The sequence below is a fragment of the Panicum hallii genome, chromosome 3, assembly GCF_002211085.1.
Source record: "Panicum hallii strain FIL2 chromosome 3, PHallii_v3.1, whole genome shotgun sequence".
Lineage (NCBI taxonomy): Eukaryota > Viridiplantae > Streptophyta > Magnoliopsida > Poales > Poaceae > Panicum > Panicum hallii.
In genome coordinates this window covers 3,747,345-3,771,334 of record NC_038044.1, presented here as the reverse complement: position 1 = coordinate 3,771,334, position 23,990 = coordinate 3,747,345, and the positions used below count along the sequence as shown (strand labels likewise).

At 48.4% G+C, this 23,990-nt stretch overlaps 1 protein-coding gene and 1 pseudogene across 1 annotated transcript; one reads left to right on the top strand and one right to left on the bottom strand.

The window, feature by feature from the left end:
• The first annotated feature begins 1,141 nt into the window (after nucleotides 1-1,141).
• On the top strand, nucleotides 1,142-3,756 carry LOC112884523. The gene has a single exon (XM_025949926.1). It carries the CDS (start codon nucleotides 1,142-1,144, stop codon nucleotides 3,602-3,604), a length of 2,463 nt encoding a protein of 820 aa, XP_025805711.1. The 3' UTR covers nucleotides 3,605-3,756.
• A 4,702-nt stretch (nucleotides 3,757-8,458) lies between these two features.
• LOC112884522 lies at nucleotides 8,459-10,859 on the bottom strand (annotated as a pseudogene).
• Between the last annotated feature and the right edge of the window lie 13,131 nt (nucleotides 10,860-23,990).

The window sequence follows — 23,990 nt, the reverse complement described above, 5'->3', positions numbered from 1 at the left end:
GCAACTTTTTCGCCGAAACTACTACTTCAAAGAACTCTCTTTGGCCGGTTCTATGAAGAACCCTCGGTGACAGTGTTTTTCCTTTCTAACAAGTAGTGATTGTTGTATTGTCATCGGTTCCTGGTGAAACAACAGCTGTGGTTGCTAGGGAATAATGGGTTTTATGTAGTAGTGTTCATTGTCAATTTGTTAATTTTGTGACATAGAATTGGTATAACTAGATGTGTTTAACACTGCTTGATGTGATTATAGTTTTATTGTGTTTTCTTGGAGACTGCATAAAATAAAATAACCACATCACCCTACATTTTGAAATGGAGGAATTATATTAAATGGCATAACAAGCGCAAACAAATCTGGTTTTCATTGACATTTTCTTACATACTATCCTTTTCTAGTCTATGCACAAGTTGGTGAAAAATATAACAAATTATTAGATAGGGCTGGCATAGCATGTGTAACCTTCTAGGATTGTTGCTCTCAATTACCTTGTAGCCTTCCAACAAACTCTATGAAATGATTAAATCAGAAAATTTGCTTTGATTCCCTGATCACTTTCCCCAAAGATAAAAGTAAACAAAATGATTAAATCAGCACATGCTACACGTGAGAAATATATTTCTCGCAGGTGAACAAAAAGCAAATTCCTTCCGGACATGTTGGGGAAAGCATGAAACGAAGCTCCTTGGAATTCACAAAAGACAAAGTAGTATATTTAGACAAAGCAGAAAGACATTCCAGCAAACAAAGAAATATCGATCAAGTAATAATAAGCAGATGCAATAATCAAATGGCAACTTTACTTTGGATAATATAAAAGGGGGGAGGGAGGGAGGGAGGGAGAGAGAGAGAGAGAGAGAGAGAGAGAGAGAGAGAGAGAGAGAGAGAGAGAGAGAGAGAGCTGTTACAGAGCCTTTCAATTTGCCAAAAAGCAAAATTAGAGACAAAAAAACAAAGATATTGATGAGCAGACGACGATGCCATGTACAATACATACCGGTGCTTTCACTTTCTTTTCCTGAAATTTTCTTGGCGTTCACGCGATTCCATGTTCCCTCAATTCAATGGGTAGTAATATAATAAGCTGATGTCCATATATATATATATGCATGCCCGCACTCCCATTTGCCATCTAACAAAGATGATCTTCCTCCTCGCCAACAGCTCACATGCTAGTAGCACTACTCATAACAGCTACGCCAGCCATGGCTGCGATGCCGTACTTCATCCCTTCGTGTACAACCTCACCGCCTCCTACGCCGACCAGCGGAACGAGGCCACCATGGTGTTCACCTCCGTGGTCATGTTCTTGCTCGCCGCGCTCTTCTTCAACCTCAACCTCTTCAGCCGGTTCTCCGACGTGAGCGCCATCCTCAACCCCACCGTCCGCCTCTTCCTCTCGTCCTCGCTGTCCCTCTTCCTCCCCGTCATGTCCTACCTCTTCTCCGAGGCCAAGAACGAAGGCGCCGCCGTGGCTGCTGCCAGCTACCAGCAGCTCGGCGGCACCGAGCTGTCGCTGCGAGCCCGGACGATCCTCATGTGGATGCTTCTCGTGGAGCTCCTCCGCAGGAAGGTGGAGGCGATCCTGGTGAGCGTGGGCGCCCAGGCCGCCTCCTACTCGAGCACCATCGACCGCGCCTCCCGCATCGCCTGGCTGGGCTACCTCGTCTTCTACAGCCTGAGCAGCACCGGCAAGAAGGCCATCTACGGCACCCTGTGGGTCCTCGCCGCCGCGAAACTGCTGCAGAGGATCGCCATCAGCGAGCTGCTCAAGCGTTCCTTCGCCTACGGCAAGAACGCCGACCAGTTGAGCTGGTACATGGCCCAGATCGTGAAGCAAGAGCAGCAACAGGCGGTCGGACTCGGAGCTGGGGAGGAAGAGGGAGCAGAGCTGCTGAACAAGTGCAGGTATGCGGTGATGGGAGAGGAGGAGCTGGAGATGAAGGTCAGCCCCATGGAGGGCTACCATCTGGAGCTCAAGGACGACGTCGTCGTCACGGTTGGCCATATTTGGAGAGCGGACATGGGCGACCTGCTCCACCAAGGTCCAAGCCTGAAACGGCTGTGCCTCTCCTTCGCACTCTACAAGCTGCTGCGCCGGAGGATTGAGGACCACCCCATCACCGACGAGGAGACCAGCAGCTGCCGGAGCCTCATCTTCAGAGGCCTGCGCATGGAGTTGCTGCGGCAAAGCTCGGAGTCGCAGGACCTGAAATCCACCGTGGTCGCGGCTGCTCTTTTCCAGGTGTTCTACGAGGAGATCCAGTTCCTCTGCGAGTACTACCACTCCGTCCTACCCGTTGTGCTCTCCAACCCCTTCTTCTTCCTCGCCAACTACATCCTCTTCCCCGTCGTCGTGTGGGCCTTCTGCCTCCTCACCTTCATCCTCTGCGGCAACGGCGACGTGGCGTACGCGTACCACAGCATCACCACCGACAACTACATCATCTCCACCGGCACGCGGAAGGTCCTGGGATGCCTCATGAGGGGGGTCGCCCGGCACCCGGATGTCCTCTTCACCGCCGTCGATCTCGCCGTCACCATGCTGCTCCTGCTCACCTTCCTCTACGAACAGGTCTGGGAGCTCCTCGTCTTCATCCTCTCCAACTGGCTCACGGTATCTCTGCTCTGCGAGTACGCCGCCAAGCGCCGCTGGCGCGACAGCCGCGTCAGGGCCGGGCTCATCCGCCGCATCCTGTGGGTGCGGAACAAGATGAGCCGCCCCAACCTCTGCTTCAAGCAGGCGTCCGTGCTCGGGTTCGGCCGCCGCCTGCCAGCCATGGCGCTGCGGCTGCCTAAGAAGAAGGCCGTGCCCATCGAAGTGAAGGAGTCCATCATGGGATACCTAGTGGCTCACATCAATGATGGCCCCGACGCTGATGCCCCTCTTAGCAACGGCTGGTCGACGCTGCAGTTGGAGAAGCACAGCCAGTTCAGGTCCCAGCCGGAGGTCGCCAAGGCGTGCAAGAGCAAGAGCGTCGCCGAGGTCGTCCTCACCTGGCACATCGCCACCAGCCTCCTGGAGGTGAAGTACCCGCTGCAACAGGAGGAGAAGAAGAAGAAGAAGAAGACCCCGGTGGGAGCTCGTCGTACGGTGGCAACGACCCTGTCCGGGTACGCCGCGTACCTGGTGGCGTCGGCTCCGGAGCTGCTCCCCGACAGCACGGAGGGCACCAAGCGCGTGTACAGCGACATAACGGACGAGCTCAAGGACGTGCTGGGGGGGTGTTGGAGGTACCATGCGTCTGGGCAGATCACCCGCTTCGACAAGCTGGTCGGTATCGCACAAGGGCTGCCGGAGGAGGAGACGACGACGGTGGTCCGCAAGGGGGCGAAGCTGGGGAATAAGCTGATGGAGATGGCAAGCAAAGGTCGAGGGGCGGAGGAACAAGTATGGGAGCTGCTGGCGGATCTCTGGACGGAGTTGACGGTGTACCTGGCGCCGTCGGCCGGCGAGCTGCACGTGAAGGCGCACAAGGAGGCCCTGGCGCTGGGCGGCGAGTTCATCACCGTGCTCTGGGCGCTGTGCACGCACACCGGTGTAACCAGGCCGGCGGGTGCGCCGTGGGAGACACCACCACCAGCCGACAGGTCGCTCGTGTGATCCGTAGTAGTGCATTCTGAGTGTGATTGATGTGCTTCATTCGTGGGAGCTTTGATTGTTGATTTTCAATTCCATTCCATTTACTTTTTTTTTCTCATAGTGTGTTTTACTTAGTGTTTGAAGATGTAACAATGAAAAGCTTTATGTATCCGTTGTTAATGCAGAATTTGTAAAGAAAACATTTGTTTTTTTTTTGCGATGGAGACAACAAGTTAGCTAAGGGGATCCTATACGCAGGTGATCTAATTTATTTTCACAAGTAGATCATTCCACCAAAAGAAAAGACATCAAGTGGGCCTATTGTTAATCCATTATTAAAAATTGTTATGAGCATAATAAAGTTGTTCCGGAGGGGAAAAATATTTGGATAATTTTTTAAAAAAAATCTAGGATGAATAAAATGTTAAGAGAAATTGTTTCTAGAAAAAATAAAAATGTCCCATCAAAACTAGAAAATGTTCTGAACAGAAAACAAATTTTTCCATGACAAAATATTCTAAGAAAGGAAAAATATTCTAGATAAAAACAAAAAATATTCTGGAATAAATAAAAATCTTGAAGGTTGCATCTGTTGCTGCTGATATGATACCGCCATATACCTTCAAGATTCGATAACAGGACCATCACAAGCAACACCCAGTTTGATAATGGGCCCGAATTCAAGCTTTAACTGGGCCATTAGCTCGTGAAGCTAGGTGGCCCATTTTGTTACGAGCTACATGCGCCTACGTGAAGCCTGCTGAGTCTCGCGCATGAATTAGTTGCCGTTTACCTTCTCCCCACCAAATCACCGTCGCCACCACCACCACCGCCGCCGCCGCGGGTGACCTCCGCTCCTTGGCCCCTCCAGAGTTCATTAGCGGGAGAGAGCTGGTACCTAGTTCTGATATCGAGCATATTTTCTTGGCTTAATTTATGCGTTCATCCTTCCATTTGTCCACTAAGATGCTTTAATGTATCCGTTGTTCGTTAATCATTTTAATTGGAAGGGGGTGAAAAATCTCGATTTCCTACGAACTTTGATGTGGCGCTACAGTACAGATCCTGGAAACATGTCTGGATTCGAATCTCAGTGATATGCTGCTGGTCTTCTTGTGAAAGCTTTTGAGTGTTTCGGCATCCGTGAAGGTAGGACCGTGTTAGCTAGGTCTTCTGAACAGTGGGATCTCTAAAATCATCCTTGTTGGACTCCAAGTGATACCAGATTCAGAGCAACATAATGATAAGAATACAACGCTGTTGGTGGTTTCAATTGATAACAAGAGGAAATGGATAAACGCTGTTGGTGGTTTCAATTGATAACAAGAGGAAATGGATATCAATGAAATCATCCTTGTTGGGCTCCAAGTGATACTAGATTCAGAGCAAGATAATGATAAAAATTCACTAAGAGTATATGCTTAAATTTTCAATATTTTATCATAAAATTTAATTATGAGCTCTTCGCGGCTAGAGCAGAACAACAACGGTTTATTTACATAGGTTTACTAGTTTCATATGCCAGCATGTGATTAATATGTTCAAGGCTTGACCAACGGATAAATATTCCATACTTTCCATTTTATTAAGGTGCGGTTGTTGTTCAAACTTAATTCACAAACTTTTACTTAAAATCCATTCAAACTTCCACCTTTTTCACTGCATTTCAACACTTAGATTGTTTTAGGTTCATCCTAAAATTGACAATCTTATTCTGTTTGTCTATTTGATATCAAATCAAATACTTCAATTTTTTATTCAAACTTTCTTCTATGTTGTACTACATAAGTCATACTACAACTTTTATATTGGCTACAACTTCACTGTTTAACTACATTTTAAACTAGAAACTCTGCAAAATGACTAATTGATTATATTTTTCTTCTTCAAACACCTACCCAAATTCAAATTTTTTGAACAATACTTGAACTTGCTTCACTCATATGGTCTAGTCTTAACCTTAACCTTGTCCACCTATTTATACTATTTTTTACCGTCTCACATTTTAATTTCTCAATTTCCTCATTTTGGCAAAATTTAGCTCAAATTCGGCTAGATTTTAGCCTTATTATCACGTGTGACTCTTTTTCCCTAATGCCACTTAGTCCATTCTGAAAATGCAACTAGGCCCCTAATGAGTTTTGGTGGATTGTATGACAAGATGATTAAAGGAATAACATGTTTGTTAATGAGTTGTTGAGCAAGGGTTTATTTGTAAATCAGTTTATGGTATTGGCTCATGTGACATGAAATCAAATAAAGGAATATATTGATGAATGAAAAACAACATGCAATGCAAAATAGAAACAAGTGTTCATGCATATTAAATGTGGTTTTTATCTATAGCTTGTCATCATAGAAATTGGGTTATTAAAGTTATGTGATTGCAAAGCAAGATAAGCATGAAATATGAAGACATAAATTTTAAATTCGATATTCATTGTTGATGGTAAAACAAAGCTAAGCACAAAGAAGGTAATATAGGATGAAGGAATCAAGCAAGTGACTATGCAATGAGGGATTAAGTAAAGTTTGGTCAAGTGATGATTTGGATTATAGGATCTTTGCTAGGGTGAAGTAGCTAGTACTTGAAGAATTTTGAAGCATCAAGTCACCAAGTTTGGTTTGCGTTAGAGCTCGAGTACGAAGTTACTCTGATTTTAGTGTACTTTCTGGTTTGGACCAGCCCAACTGGTCTCACCAGCTGGAGTGCTGACAGGTGCATTAAGTGTTGTAATTTGCAGAAAAGAGAAATCCCCCCCCCCACACATGCACATGCTCACAGGTTGAAATTATGTTATCTTGTGATAAACTTACATGGATGTGTCACTTAGATCGATCAACTCTAAAAGTTCATAAACTTTCTAAGTTGTTCACCATAGATCCATACCTATCAACATTGCATGTAATATTGACATGGCTTGTTGATTGTACATTTCTCTTATTTTAGACTGTCAACTTGATTTATAATAAAAGTTGATTCATCTACCCATGGCTTTCTTCTCTACCATACCATCTCCACCCTTTGGTTAGCAGGATGCTCATCGATCCCACCACACTTGCTTGGGCTGGCCATGGCCATCGCTCGAGGTACCTCCCATTAAGCAGCTGCCGCCGCCCATGTAAGACTCGACCGCCATGAAAACCACTGTCTGCTCGCCTTAACCGACCAGCCATTCAAGGTCATCGTTGCACGGGGCGCCTCCCGCTGGGGAAGTCGACACCACCCATGCATAGAGCCCAGCTCATAGCGCTCATTTTCTAATTCAAGATCTAGCTTAAAAGATATCATTAATATATAGAGTGTTACATTATATTACATACTTAACAGTTATACAGTTTGATTTCTCATTGTATTTCTTATCAAATTATTATTATTTGGTCTATGCCATTTCATATATCAAATGTTATACAGAACTTACTTGGTGGAACCATGAAGAACATGTCAAAGTTGGAGACGATCTGACAGAGACACAAGTGCTTAATATGCTATCTAAAATTTAAATCAATTATTTAATCATTTTAGTGATTAATGAAAAAACTGAAAACTATAAAGTTGTAGCTCTCATCGAGAGCTATAATTTTTATATAAAATTCATGTTCATCCAGGACCATATGAAAAAAATGATTTTTCTAAGGTCGGACCTTATCACGCCGGCGGGGTGGCGTGATAAGGTAGAGTTGCGTGATAAGATTGACACGTGGAATATTAGCTGGTAGACCCCTCCCACGCGCTCCGACGTGGCACACCTTTCACTTGTCACACCAATGCATGCGGCACGACAACATATTTTTGTCACGCCACGTGAACCGGCGCGATAAAAAGGGTTAAATCTACGAATATTTGTTCGGGTGGGTTATTTTTAAAATAAAATTTAAAATAGGTTAAAGAATAAAAAAATGGACTTCCTCCGACGTTCGTCAACGCGCGTGCCACGGATTTGAATAAGCCAGACATACATGATTTTACACTACGTGATGATGCTAGCCACAAGCAACGAAAGATTGCCTCCTATCGCTACGCACACAGCAGCTCCGAAACGCGGACAAGGTTGGAGTCCGTAGAGGTGTCATAATGGCGACGAACAGTCAGTCGCTATGCCGAAAACCTTGAATCTCCGATTGAAGGTTCGCGACAACTGTCTACAATTTATCGCTAGCTATTCTCAAGATTTAGTGACATACGATTGCCACTATTTTGGTGTTGTAGGTGTAGCTTATGATGCACTTGCCCATGTCCTCCCAAAACGCGAGGACATGTTTGTGTTGTGAAAATCTGAAAGGAATGCATGGATCATATTCGTCGAGGTAAAAAAGTTAACTGATGCCATATATAATATATTAGGCTTCTGTACAGCGCACAGGCCACACAGCTCTGACCAAACAAAATGGAATAGAATGCCACACTCCTTTGATGAAAATCTTCCAACATGGTGCTGCCACTGTTGGCCTACCGGAGTTGGAGCGGAAGATGCCAAGACGGCGAAGTTGGAACGTCAGTTGATATAGTTTTAGAGAAACTGATGTTGTGTAATATTTTGAGTCATAATATGTGATCATTTTTTTCCCCATGAAGAAACGATGCGTTCTGGAAATTAAAGCTGTCTGGAGCGTTGCAGAACTGAATGTATGTGCTTTTACTATCATATTTTCAATCATCAGTTCGTATTGAAAAAATCTGTTTACTCAATTGATGGACACATACTGAAGATTAATTGTACAGCAGAGGAGATGACAGGATCTAATTACAAAGCATCTGTGGTAGGAAGCACCAAGTTTATTCAGAATACAAGCAGGCATACACACAAACAGTACTTCCATGGACACTCTTAACTGATCGATAAGAGGATTTTTTTATGAAAGGCTAAAAGAGGATTAGCAGCAAGTGGAATAATTTGAGCTTCCAGCGATAGTTTGAAGCAGCCTTGGCGTTGGGGGTATGTTGATTTCGAGTAGACCCTCCAGGATCTGAACAACCTCACCCATTGTTGGCCGATCAAACTCATCATCTTGAATGCACCAACATGCAACCTTGCAGGCTATTTCAGCCTCTTTCAAATTCACTTCGCCACACAATCTGCTGTCCAGCAAGCTCCTAACATCTCCACCGATAATCTCCCGTGCAACATGTACCGGGTAATAGACGTCATGATTGCTACCACAAGAACATGAAACACATGAGTTCCTCTTTCCGGATACAATTTCCAGTAGCACCATCCCATAGGCGTAAACATCTACTTTTGGTGTGATAGCCACTCCGGTGATCCTATAGTTCCTCTCATAGTAGTTATGGCACGGCTAAAATTTCTTCCCAAAAACTTGGCCATCCCAAAATCTGCAATTTTCGGGACAAAAGAATCACTGAGAAGAATGTTTTCTGGCTTGATATCGCAGTGTATGATGCAGTCTCGGCATTTCTCATGCAAGTAGGCCAATCCTCTAGCAACTCCCAAAGCTATTTGATACCTAGTACTCCATTTAAGCACTGTAGCATGGCTCTGGAAAAGATGGATATCAAGAGAGCCATTTGGCATGTATTCATAAACAAGTAACCTTCTAGCACCTTCACAACAGAAACCAATTAATTTGACTAAATTGATATGCTGGATAATTCCAATCGAGCTCACTTCAGCTCTAAATTGCTTCTCTGTGTGATGAGCATGATGATCAAGCTTCTTCACGGCTATGGCAGTTGAATTATTCAGAAACCCCTTGAATACGGAAGCGAACCCACCTTCCCCTAGCTTCTCGGAGAAATTTTTAGTTCCAAGTTCCAAAGCATTGTATCGGAATGCGATAATTCCGTTGCAATCTTGAGCAGTATTTGATATCTGACCGGAACTCTTTCTTTTGTTTCTCCAAATCATTATTAGCATGGCGAATGCAAAGAGACCTAAAGCAGCGACACTTGTGCCAGTGGCAACTGCAATGATAAACACTCTTTTGTTTTTCTCTAAACCTTGAGTATCCTTAGCAGCAAGGCGAAGGTAAAGAGTCTCTCCATTTGAATTTGCCGCGCTGCTACACTGTATTTGCCTTATATTCAGCAATTCTCCATGCCAAGTAGAGCATGTACCATTGGTGAAGGAATATGCGGTGCAAGAGCAATTATCTAGGCAGACTTGAGCACAAACACCTATGCTCTGAGCATCTTCTATTCTGCGCACACTTTGAGCCAAACTAACACATGGCACAGATAAGCACTTGTCTGTGGATCTTGTTGAGCTTCCGTTTGTAATGAAGTCTAGTGGAGTATTCCAGATGCATCCTCCTACTCGATCATCTAGCTCCCAATCCTCAGGAGATCTTACGGAGAACCCCTTCGTACAAGTGCAATAAGGAAGGGCATCATCATTGCACATTGCAAAAGGCCCACAGACTGCGTACACATCGCATTGAGCTCTAGGTTGCGAGTAGGCCAGTAACCAGTCCTGTGAGTCTTCACGCCAAACGAACACCTTTATTTGACCAGAGACGTCCAAGTTAAAATAAACAGTTACTGTTTCATCTAGTATTATGTATGTGTAATACTTCTCATGGGCATTCGTCACAAGTGACCTCTTGAAAGCGTTCCGTGCGGCATCTGGCACTGAGGCAAAGTGTTGGCCACTCCACACCCCACTAGACCAATATTGTGCAGTGGAACTCCGTTGTGAAAGAACAATCTGGTTAACACCACTAGGGTCTAGCTCCTCACAGTACACACCAGTAGCTGGGCTAATTGAGTTTTTTTTCTAGAAAAAGGACGGCGATTCAGGCCAGTGAAGTTGTCCCATCCAAGCTTCATTCCAGGTAAAAATGTATCCGTTGGGTGGTCAAAACTCTGCCACAAAGTGTGCGACGAGTTTGAGGCATTTCTGAGGATAAAGTTTCCGCTATCCAGGAGCATGGCAATGGTATTGTTTCTTGTCATCTTGGCTTGGGTAGACCAGATAACGGAGTTGGTCGACTGGTTTAAGACGACAAGGTTGCCATCATGGGAGATTTTGAGCTCCAGTGAGGTCGGGCTCTTGAAGGGGTCATCCCTGTTTGCCGCCCATGCTTGAGTAAATTTTGGGACACGATTGAACCATATGCCAAGGTACCAGTTGCTAGTGTTTTGGGACGAGCTGTTGCCCACCTTGAAGAAGCCAAGCGCGTACCTGCCATTTTTGGAGACAAGCTTGTCGCTAATGGAGAGTGCTTGGCCAGCTTAGATGGTATCCGTCGTGGCAGAATTTGCAGCAGGGATGTGCAGGGAGAGCAGTAGTACCTTGGAGATGTGGAGATAAGGCATGGTAATGAACAAATCAAGGGAGATTTTGCATGCAAAGATAAGGGAGAAGTGAAGAGGACTTAGCAATGAGATGCTCATTTCTGTGTCTGGCTAGTTTAGACATGACATGAAACCGCACAAAGGGGCAAACGTATCAGGTGATGAGTGTAAGAAGATCTATATGTGTTGAACTGAGCAACATCTATGGCACGGCAATGACACGTTCAAATCCAAGACCTATCTACTTTTTTTTCTCTCTCTTTCACTTTTCCATCATGGCGTAGACTCAAATGGGTGTCCGATTAACATCCTCTGAGGTTCCATTATTGTTAAATTAAGGCGGCTCAAAATTCTGACGTAAATCTACAGAAGTACAAAGTTCTATAAAATCCTTGACTTGCGTTTGATAAATTAAGGCGTCTCAAGACCGTTAGACTAATTCTGGCCATCCTGGATTTTAGCTTGTCCAATTGGTCAACATCACTGCTGACTTCGCGGCTGTAACTTCCTGTGGCAGGACTGAATGAATGCTAGTCAATTCGGAAAGACATCAGCAGCCTATGGAAAATATAGGTTGATTAGGACATCCAACATCTTCAATATGACAACTTGACCTAATTAAAGTATATCTCATTTCAAATAATATAGAGTTATACATTATGAAAGTATTTTTTTAATAATGAAATATAGTTGCATCAACGTTATGGTGTTGATTTGTTATGAATCTTTTGTTATTGATGGCTAAAGCTAAAAGGTTTAACTTAAGATAAACCCAAATTGATTTACTCGCTCAGGCCACAAATAAGTGATGTCTTGGGCTTCTTGTAGTTAACCACTAATTTCAAAAATAGTTTGCAAATGACTATTTTGTATTGAAATTGGGATATTTGAAAATGGTACGTGCAAATGACCTTTAGAGCTCGCCGTGCATATCTGCCAAACTTGACTAATTGACTTGGCCATTTGTTTGACCTCATTTCTTTGCTATATAAAGCATCACTATTTGGATTGTTCAAAATTGCTTTTACTGAAAAATCCGCTGACGGCCATAGGACAGTGGATGGTTCTTTGTCGTGACGTTCATTGCCACTTCATTCAAAGATGAGTGCAGAATTTTAAAGTACTAGAAAGCATGCATCGTCCTTGTGTGTCAGTCCATTCTTGAAGTCTTGGCACGTACGTGCATATAGAGAAACATGAATCCAGTCAAAGTTCCTTTCTGGCTGTTTGGATTTCTGGACTAAACTTCAGTCCCTATCACTTCGTATATTTGACACCAATTAGGAGTATTAATTATAAATGAATTATAAAACTAATTGCATAAATAAAGGCTAATTTGTGAGACGAATCCATTAAACCTAATTACTTCATGATCTAACAATATTGTGCTACAGTAAGCATGTGCTAATGATGGATTAATTAGAATTAATAGATTTGTCTCGTGAATTAGTCTTCATTTATGCAATTAGTTTTATAATTAGTTAATATTTAGTTTATCTAATTAGCATCCAAACATTCAATGTGGTCCGGACTAAAAATTAGTCTCTGAGTCCAAACAGGCAGATTGTCATGAAATATGTCTGACTTAATTAATTAAGTAGTTATGGTGTGGATGGATCACCCAATATTTTATTACTATTATTAATTTTGAAGCTATCACGTGCGAGAAAAATATAGGTTTGGAGCTTCCACGTTAATCGTATGTTAGAAAATATGTTGTTTTTTTTATTATTGTTTTGATAGGTTTGGACATCTGCAATAAACTAATCCTCAGTACAAAAGTTATGATGAAAAATTGTAACATATCTTTTTAGCACGAGTCATGATGACCACTATCACTCTACACTACCGGACGCGGCTGATTTGCCGAGTGCCCCAGGCACTCGGCAAAGACGTAAAGGCACTCGGCAAACATTTTGCCGAGAGCCCCACTCGGCAAAGGGCTCTCGGGGAAGCCGGGGTCGGCAAAGGATACTTTGCCGAGAGCTTCTCCTCGGGCTCTCGGCAAAATGTTTACCGAGAGCCAAAAGCGGCCCTCGGCAAAGAAAAGTAGCCGTCACGGCGCGCCACCGTGGACGGATCCTTTGCCGAGTGTCGCCGTCAGACTCTCGGCAAAGGACCGCGTCAACGCCCACCCTGGACGCCTTCTTTGCCGAGAGCCCGGTCAATAGCACTCGGCAAAGAGGGCATCCAGAGCTACCCCCAGCGGCTCTCGGCAAAGAGGCAGGATTATATTATGCAGTAACAATCAGGCCTGAGAGTGCCTGGCGGACAGTCCGCCAGGTCTGGCGGACTGTCCGCCAGGCACTCTCAGGCCTGATTGTTCCCGCGAAAACTAGTGACGTCAAGAATTAATCCAATATGGGGCTCAAACTTTGTAGGCACATTCACTGTAGCCAAGTATATCACAAAGTACACAATGAACAATCAAAGTACATGCATTCAGTCTAGCTAAGTCTCAATTGCAAATAACTCCATCATCTATGCCGAAGGTGGCTAGTTGTTCTGGTTGGTCTGATTTGGAGAAATATACGGATCATTGGAGGCCGCCGACTGATTCTGCAACATATAGATGAAATGTATGAGTGAAACGACAAAATAAACGACATATTGAACATTGCATACTCACTGAAGTAGAAAACGGATCGGTGGGTGGTCTAGGTGGGGTGACGAAGGGAGGTGGCGGAGGTAGACCCGTCGCTGCGCCAAGACTCTGAATGTACGCGAACATGCTCGCCATCCTCTGTCGGTCAGCCTCCCGCTCGGCCTCCATCTCCGCCCTCATCCTTGCCTCCAACTCCATACGTTCTCTCCTCTCTTCTTGCAGCTGAGCCTGCAAAATTTTTACCCCAATTTTACAATAATACAAAAGCTAAGTTATGTAATATAATAGATAAAAAACGTATGAACAAGCAACAACCTGGAGTGCCTGGACTTGGCTCGTCGAACTGTCCGGACGAGGTCGGATGCCTGCGCTCGAGCTCGTTTGCCGTGCTTTTATCTGAGATAGAGTCGGAGTAGAAGAGGAGTCGATCGCGCCGTCGCAAATCCAGTACCGTCCATGCTTCTTTCCTCCTCCGACCTTCATGACAATTTCAGCGTCAAGATCCTCCTGGGTCGGATCGTACTCTTGGCCGTGCACCTCCCTCGCCATCGATGTGTACTCATTGAGGCGAGTATAGATGCTCGGGTTGCTGTACGCCTCGGGCCCGTCCTCCGCGTTGTAGCTGACGCTGGATGTCGCTTTACCCTTGTGGGATAGAGCATACGCCATGAATTTGTTGCACTGCTGCCCTCCATGTGCCGCCGACTGCGAGAAACAAGATGATGAGAAATCATGCATAGTTGAATAACCACAAAACAAGTAAAGTCGCGTACCCATGCTTGGGCGTACTCGGTCAGGTTACGGTTGCCTTGGTGGTGTGGCACACCGGCCATAGTCAGACGGTGCTCACGACGCTCCTGGTGCACAGCGTTCCAGTCGTCGGATAACCACTTAGCAACTATCTGCTGCCAGCACTCAGGAAAGTGGGCACACCAATGAGGAACCATCTACATGACATCAAGTAGAAGACATATTAGTAGAGGACATTAAGCCAACTTAATGGTCAAATAAATCAAATTTTGGTATTTACCTGCAAGTACTGCTCCTCAGTCAACGTCATAGTTCTTGCTTGCGCCTTGGTGACCTTCTGTCCAAGGACGACGGCGTGGTAGTTGATGATTGACTGGAGGCGCTGCTCGTAGAACATGTCGGTAACGAGCTTTTTGCAGCGATACTCGGCAACCACATCCGCCTGCGCGTCCATCCCGGCCTGTAGTCTGTAGAAATCCTGCAATAAACACGATATCATTATTTCAATCATATTCTCAAGGATGTGCAACGAATGCGATATATTGATCACTTACCCAAAGCTCGCCCTTCACTCGCTCAGCCAAGTTGGGCCACTGTCTGCCGGCAACATCCTGCATGTCGGGGACGGCCCGGTAGTGCTCCCACGTATAGGCCGGACATGGCTCTCCGGCCAACGTGACCAGGCCAGGGAAGTGATCCCTAACCAGAAGACCCAAGATGCCATTCACATGGCGTCTGTGAGCACCAACGGGCCTCTCCACAACTATCCAGTTCCTGCACAGGTGATTGACAAAAAATTTTAATTTCTACCACAAAATTGAAATTATACCGTGAACATGTACTGAAAACATGTAAATTTACTTACTTATCCCCTTGGGGAGCTATGATCGGGCGTTTTGCTTCAGGAATCGGTCGCTGGGGGAGACTCGCCGGACCTCGCTGGTAGACGGTTGACGAAGCAGAGGCCTCCGTGCCCTCCTCGTCCGCCTGCTCGTCGTCCCCTGGCCCCTCCTGGTGGACCACCTGGTCCGCCTGCTCGTCCTCCCCTCTGGGAGCGCCTGCTCCTCCTCCGGGAGCGCCTGCTCCTCCTCCTCCGGCGGCACCTCCTCCTCCGGGAGGCACCTCCTCCTCCGGGAGCGCATGCTCCTCCTCCGGCGCCGCCTGTGTCATCGCCCTCCTGCCACTCCCCCTCCTCCTCTTGTAAGACGGTCCCTCAGCCGCCCCGGACGTCGGCTCACTGCTCCCCCCCGAAAACCTCTTGTGAAGGGCCGCTACACTCTTCTTCATCCCGCGGCCCACCATCTCTGGTGAATCCCCTGCAAATAAAAGAAAATTAATTAGTACAGATAAATATATAACACATACTTAGATAAATACATAAAGAAAATAGAACATAATTACATAAGAATTATGTGGATGAAGAGAGATAGAGGAGCTTCATCCAAGATAAACACATAAAGAAAACCGAGTTGTGTTATGTGGATGAATAGAGATAGAGGAGCTTCATCCAAGAGGTATAGGGGGTTTTGGACAGCCTCCCACGGACATAAGACGATGGGCCCACGAAGAGATACTTTGGATGAAAGAAAAATGATCAGTTCTGCTGGCTGATCCCGAGCTGTCCTGGCGGACTGTCCGCCAGTCCTGGCGGACAGTCCGCCAGGACCTCTCAGCCAGCCAAAAAACCTTCTTTAATTCCAAGGGCTATATAATACATACTTAGATAAATACATGAAGAAAATAGAACATCAATACGTAATAATATAGTCTTACATTGACTAAAAATATTCATCGTAGTCGGGATTAGCTGGATCATAGTCCTCATCATCACTATCAATCATGTCGTAACCAATAAGATCAGAAGACTCGGTGTCTTCATTTGCATTGTCTACTTGTAGTCGTTCTAGCATGTGTAAATCCTTAACGCTCTGCACCTCTTCCTCCTCCCCCGCATCATCAACTGCTTCAACTTCCATTTCGTTTGCCTCGATTAATTCTATCTCGAATCGCCCTTGTAGCCCTCTTCTTGAAAGAACTCTCCGTCATATATGTTTGGATCTAAGTTGTAATCATCATCGTTAGGGACAGGTACTCTACCGTGCGGTGATGTCTTGTACACAATATACCAACCCTTAAGATGCTCTTTGCTTTCACACGCATATGGGAGATAATAAACTTGTATAGCCTGTTGAGCAACAACATAGACATCGTCTATGGTCATGACTGAATCCTGTCGAATTTCGACTAGCCCAACATTAGAATGCGTCCGTCTCATTGCTTGAGGGTCAAACCAATGACATTTGAATATCACGGGATTAAGTCGTTTCGAACCATAGTAGCTGAGTTCGTATATTTCTTCAATTCTTCCATAATACTCAATCCCATCAAGGCCGGGAGTAAACACCCCAGAATTTGTGGTCTTTCGATTGGGTCGACAATCCTCGTGACTGCTTGTACAAAAACGATATCCATTCACGTCATAACCAGAATATGACTTGACCTTATATCCAAAGCCACCGGCCACCTGTCTCAACTCGGCACTCAAGGTCGCATCGCTAACGCCCTGCAAGTTCAAGTACGATTGGACAAACTAAGTAAAAACAATTTAGAGTGAAAAGCTAAGTACGGGCTAGATTGGACCGTACCTTCTGTTTGAACCAAGAAATAAAATTGGGTGATCCATTTCCTACACCTTGTTTGAGCAGGGTATCTAATTCCTGCTCCGTGATATCCCTTGATTGACGCCAGAATTCTTGAATAAATTGTTGCATGTACGGTGTCACCTCGTCAAGGTTGGTCAACACATACAGCATGATCCGACACCACTCTTGATGACTCAACCTCTTGGTGGTCGAACCACTTGCAGTTCCAAGCTGACCTTGAAAAAGGCTGAGTCTCGAGTCATTTTCGCTAGCATTGTAACGAGCCGGTGGATTATGCACACTAGGTAGGTTGTCACCATAGTATACTGATGTAAAGTTCGACACCTCCTCCAGAATGTATGCCTCGGCAATGGAACCCTCAATTTTGCTTTTATTTCCACATTTCTTTCGGATAACCTTTAGGCATCTTTCAATTGGATAGCACCACCGACCCTGCACGGGACCCCCCATTCGTGCCTCATACGGGAGATGCAATATCATATGCTCCATCGGATTAAAGAATCCGGGTGGAAAGATCTTCTCCAACTTACATAACAACACTGGTGCGATTCTTTCCAAGTCTGCAACTAAGGTCCGTGACAACTCCTTTGCCAAAGTGTGCGGAAGAAGTAGCTCAACTCTGCAAGTACCAGCCAGACATGCTCAGGGACATAACCTCGAACCATCGCTGGAAGAAGCCGCTCAATCCATATGTGGTAGTCATGACTCTTCATACCTAAGACTCGCAAAGTAGACAAGTTGACTCCTCTACTCAGATTAGCTGCATAGCCATCAGGGAACATCAACGCCTTGATCCATTGTAGTACTTCTATCCTTTGGGGCTTGCTCAAGACATAATCGGCCTTAGGCCTTCTCCATGTCTTTCCTCGTGCAGGAGGCCTCATTTCTAAGTTTGGTCTGTCACACAATATTGCTAGATCCAACCTAGCCTTAACATTGTCCTTTGTCTTCGTGGGAATATCCATGATTGTTGCCCCAAAGTGCTTCAGCAACATTCTTTTCAGTGTGCATCACATCAATGTTGTGTGGAAGGAGCAGGTCGTCATAGTACGGGAGCCGAGTCAAGCCCGACTTATGAGTCCACATATGTTGCTCACTATATCCCACAAAGCCACCCTCTGGATTGATCAAGAGACCATCTATCTGCTGACGAATCTCGGCACTAGTCCTCATCGGACTTGCGAGGTCTGTCACTGTAACACCTTTTGTAAAGTTTTTGATGTCTCGTCTGAATGGATGGTCAAGAGGTAGGAACTGTCGATGTTTGTCGAACGCAACATACTTACCACCCTTCTGCAACCAAAGGAACCTAAGACGTTCCTTGCATACCGGACATGGGAATTTGCCGTGAACACACCACCCGCAGAAGACCCCATACGCCAGAAAATCGTGCAGAGAGTATTGATACCAAACATGCATCTTGAAGTTGGTCTTTGTGGCCCGATCATATGTCCATACCCCTTCCTCCCAAGCATGGACCAATTCATCAATCAGCGGCTCCATGAACACACCCATATTTTTCCCCGGGTGTCCAGGAATAATCAACGATAACAACACGTTCTGTCGTTGGAATGCTATGCCTGGGGGGAGATTGAGGGGAATCAGAAACACGGGCCAACATGTGTATGTGGCAGCCATCGCTCCATACGGATTGAATCCATCAGTTGCCAGCGCAATACGAACATTACGAGCCTCACTGGCTTTGTCCCGATGAATGCTATCAAAGTAGGTCCATGCTTCACCATCTGATGCATGTACCATCTTGTGAGGATTGTATCGTTTCCCTTTCTTATGCCATGTCATCTGTTTCGCGGATTCCTCAGTCATGTACAGCCGTTGGATCCTCGGTATGGCCGGCAGGTGACGTAGGATTGTCACGGGGATATCAAGCTGCCTCTTGTTGCCATCACCAGAGTCAACCTCCAGAAACCTAGAGGATTTACACTTCGGACAGTACTTTTCTTCCGCGTATTCTTTCCTGAACAGGACACATCCGTTCGGACAGGCATGTATCTTGTCATACGGCATCTTGAGTGCACGAAGAAGTTTCTGTGACTCGTACATACTCTTTGGCAGGATGTGACCCTCTGGAAGCAGGCTGCCAATAACTGTCACTATACCATCAAAGGTGTCTCTGCTCAGGCTGTACCGCGACTTCAACGCCATTACTCGTCCAATGGCATCCAGCTGAGAAACTTTTGTATGTCCGTGAAGGGGTTTCTGTGCTGAGGCAAACATATCGTAAAACGCCTTTGCGGACCCCTCAGGCTCCTCCTCTACAAGTTCTTCAGCAACGTGTGCCTCATGATAGTCATCTAACATGTCCACTACACCAGCCTCAGCATCACAATCCTCGACACGTGGTCTCACCACGTCCTCTCTCCTACGATGGCCTTCACCATGATGGATCCACCGGGTATAGTTTGGCGTAAATCCATTAAGGAAGAGATGTTCCCCCATGACATCCTGTGTTTGTCTTTTCCTGTTAGCACACTTGCTGCATGGACAGAAAATTCTAGCCGCTCCTTTAGCATTCTCGCCCCACGCCTGTTCCAAGAATTCATTGGTGTTCTTAATCCACTCAGGGCTGACATCTCTCTTACTACGGTGACCAGTGTACATCCACCTACGGTCCTCCATCCTCTACTATAGACAACGAAAACTAGTTAATATCAATTATATATGATCAGATCTGCTGGCTGACCCCGAGATGTCCTGGCGGACTGTCCGCCAGGACTGGCGGACAGTCCGCCAGGACCTCTCAGCCAGCCAAAAAACCTTTAGAGCACCTGAGTCGAGCACTAAAGTAATAGGAGCACTTTAGTCGAGCACCACCACACGGTATACCACAATTCAGGCAATGACAAGAATACAATTAAAGTGTAAGATCTAAACAAGTAATACAAGCATCCATTGTCTATACTAGCATCCATCATATAAATAAAATCATTTCATTCTCTATATCATAAAAAGGATTTTATAGAAAGGCTTGGAAAGGTAGGATTGCGGCCGTGGGTCATAAAAGGTTAGCTTACCGGTTAGCTCGGTGCGGCGAGCGTGGGCGGCGGGCGCGGCGGCGTGGGCGGGCGGGCGGGCGCGGCGGCGTGGGCGTGGGCGTGGGGCGCGCGTGGCGGCGTGGGCGTGGGCGGGCGGGCGCGGCGCGGGCGCGGCGTGGGCGTGGGCGGCGGGCCGGCGCGGGCGTGGGCGTGGGCGGCGTGGGCGGGCGTGGCGGCGTGGGCGTGGCGGCGGGCGCGGCGCGGGCGCGGCGTGGGCGGCGTGGCGGGCGGGCGCGGCGCGGCGGCGTGGGCGTGGGCGTGGGGCGGGCCGGCGTGGGCGTGGGCGGGCGGGCGCGGCGCGGGCGGGCGCGGCGGCGTGGGCGGCGGGCGCGGCGGCGTGGGCGTGGCCGTGGGCGGGCGGGCGCGGCGGCGTGGCGTGGGCGGCGGGCGCGGGCGGCGTGGGCGGCGGGCGAGGGCGGGCGGGGGCGTGGGCGGCGGGCGAGGGCGGGCGGGGGCGTGGGCGGCGGGCGAGGGCGGGCGGGGCGTGGGCGGCGGGCGCGGGCGGCGTGGGCGGCGGGCGAGGGCGGGCGGGGGCGTGGGCGGCGGGCGAGGGCGGGCGGGCGGGGGCGTGGGCGGGGGCGTGGGCGGCGGGCGCGGGCGGCGTGGGCGGCGGGCGAGGGCGGGCGGGCGGGCGCGGCGGGCAGCGGGCGGCGGCGGGCGGCGGCAGTGGGCGTGGGCGGCGGCGGCGGGCGTGCGTGGGCAGGCGTGCGGTGGGCGGGCGAGATAAACAGCGCTTGTTTGCCGAGTGCCCTAGATCTGGCGCTCGGCAAAACCCCATGTTTGCCGAGTGCCTCCGATCCGCGGCACTCGGCAAAGCCCCGCCCCCGGCCCCGCTATCTTTGATTGAGCCGCCGCCCCCGCCCCCGGGCCCGCTGCGCCGCCGCCGCTCCCCGCCCCGCGCCCCCGCCCGCGTTCCCGGCCGCCGCCCGCGCCGCGCCGCGCGCCGCCCGCCCGCGCCCCCGCCCGCCGCCGCCCACGCCCACGCCCCCGCCCGCGCCCCCGCCCCCGCCCGCGCCCCCGCCCCCGCCGCCCCCGCCCCCGGGCCCGCTGCGCCGCCGCCGCTCCCCCGCGCCCCCGCCCCGGCCGCCCGCGCCCCCGCCCCCGCCGCGCCCCGCCCCGCGCCCGCGCCCCCGCCCCCGCCCGCGCCCCCGCCCCGCGCCCGCGCCCCCGCCCGCGTTCCCGGCCGCCCCCGCCCGCGCCCGCCCCCCGCCCCGCGCCCCCGCCCCCCGCCCGCGCCCCCGCCCGCGTTCCCGGCCGCTCCCCCGCCCGCCGCCGCCCACGCCCGCGCCCCCGCCCGCGTTCCCGGCCGCCCACGCCCGCCGCCCGCGCCCCCGCCCGCGTTCCCGGCCGCCCACGCCCGCCGCCGCCCGCACGCGCCCCCGCCCGCCGCCGCCCCGCCCCCGCCCGTCCCGCGCCCCCGCCGCCCGCGCCCGCGCCGCCCCCGCCCCCCCCCCCGCCGCGCCGCACGCGCCCCCGCCGCCCGCGCCCGCGCCGCCCCCGCCGCCCCCGCCGCGCCGCCGCCGCTCCCCCGCCCGCGTTCCCGGCCGCCGCCCGTGCCCCCGCCACCGCCCCCGCCCGCGCCCCCGCCCCCGCCCCCGCCCGGCCCGCGCCGCGGCCCCACCCGGCCCGCACCCCCGCCCGCGTTCCCGGCCGCCGCCCGCGCCGCCGCCGCTCTCCCGCCCCGCGGCCCCGGCCGGCGCCCCCGCCGCAGCCGTGCCCCCGGCCTACGCCCCCGCCGCCGCCGCCCCGCCCCCGGCGTGTGCTGAGAATGTCTGCCTCTAACTTTTCAATGTAGTTGCACACAAGTCATTCATTTTAAAGATCTCGCTACTTGTTTCTCCATTACCACTCGCATCCCACCTTATGCATGTTGATTTCAGGTTGATTATCTAAAAAGGATGATCCAGCAAGAAGCTATATTATTCAGTGAATGATTGGTAACCAAGGCATGTTGATTTTTTTTAATAATCTCCCTATTTTCTCTTTGCTTGATTAGAAGTAACGAAAGAACGGGTGGAGACAAACACAGTATTATGCTGTAACAATCAGAACTGAGAGGGCCTGGCGGACTGTCCGCCAGTCCTGGCGGACTGTCCGCCAGTACCCCTCAGTTCTGACTGACCGCTATTTCTTTGTGCTGTGCAGAGAGTGCTTGTTGTCTGTTACCTTTGGCTGTCATATGCAATTGATATTATTCTCGGCTATGTATTTAGAAAATAAGACATCTCTTTTTTTGTGCATTGATCCATAATGTATATGGATTTTATTTCCTTCTTGGCAGGACTTCGTTCCATCAGTTTCAACAACTAGCCATTGTATGTCCGGTTCAGTGTCAACTGAGGAATCGTGTTCGCCTGTACCGCCGCTCTCAGCTCGAAGGCCCAGTCCAACACAGGTTTGTTTTAGTTGAATTGAGGTGTTCCAAAGTTAATCGGTCCAGTTGGCTTGATTCATGGCGCGACTAAATCAAATATCCAACAAGTTTTTTGCATACAAATTTCCCAATGACTTATTGACTCATTCTTTCAGGTGAACACCCGGTCGAAAAGAAGCTCACCTGCAAGGGTTAAGGAAAACACCCAGTCGGAATCATGTGGAAGCTCACCTGCAAGGTTTAGTTGTCCTTATAATTTGTATACGAAATTATTTGCACATTTCCAAATAGTTCTGACGCAAGTTTTTTTTAATATTATTAAGTGGACCGATAGAGCTGGAGTATGAAATGTAAGTTTGTCTGCATCCTTATAATTATTTTTGAACAGGAAAGTCAAAAGTAAACTGGATTACAAATTGTAGGTTTCCAACTGATCCGATGGACACGCGAAAAAGAATCCTTCTTTCTTTGCATAACATAAAGTTTGCGGGTAGTAACGATCAGTGGAGAGCTACTGATCCTGATGTACTGGAAAAAGTTGCACGAACTCTACAAGTTGTGAGTTGCAACTTGAGTATCGATGATATAAAAGAACATGTTACTGCATTGGAAAATGATGTCAAACTCCATTTGGTAAGCATTGCAATCCATATCATAATCCGAAACTTAGCTTAATCTTAATACCCTTGTGTGTAATCCACAAGTTTTTTTTTTGGTTTATGCAGGCGGGTGAGCACTATATTTCAGAGCATTGGCTCACATATGCAGCAGTGTTTGACTACGTTACGCCTGACTATGTCGTCGAGACCCCGCCGGCAACTCTTGTAGACAATGATAATGTAGCCAATGAGCCTAATCCCAGAAAGAAGATGAAGATGAAGATGACATGCAACGCAGAGTCCACCAGCAGTGGCAAGTCAGATTCAAGCTTTGGTGAACGTTTTTCAAACCTGATGGAAGAAAAAGAATTTGCCGCACAACTCTTCATGGGTCGACTGAGTATGGAAAATTGTTGTGACAAAGCTATGAGGTGTGGTTTCAAAGGCAAAGAACTTCGTTCTGTTATAAATTTATGCAGCTTAAATTGGGAGCAGCGTCAGATATTCTTGAAACTTGAAGATTCTGAAGCAAGGGACTATGCCTTAGAAGCTATTTACGGGTTTGTCCCGCCGCCACCACCTCCGCTGCCGCCGCCGACCCAGTGAGTTGTATGAACGTTTCCAAACTTGTATGGACTGTATATGTTCATTTATGCTGGCTCGGGACATTTGAACTTGTATGAACTTTGTATGAATTTGTATGGACTTGTATGAGTATTGTCATGTATGAAATGTGTGTAATGTGTATTGTCATATATATATATAAACTGCATGTGATGTCCGTTGTGATATATATACATATATATATATATATATGTATATATATATTATTGGACTGGATACGAGAAAAAATAGTCATAACTTTGTCACGTGAGCATCCAATTGGCAAGCAAGTTGCACAACACAACATCACACTCTCTATCCAGTCAATGAATAAATATTGTGATAATAAAGCCATAAATGGAGCAGCCCTTTACCCAAAAGCTCTCACGCACAGGAAGCATCTAGCTAACGCGACGTCGATGGAAAAACATGAGCATCTTGGTCGCTGCGGCAGTTCCTGCTGCCCGCGTGCGCGGGGTGCCTGGACGTCCATGGCTACTGA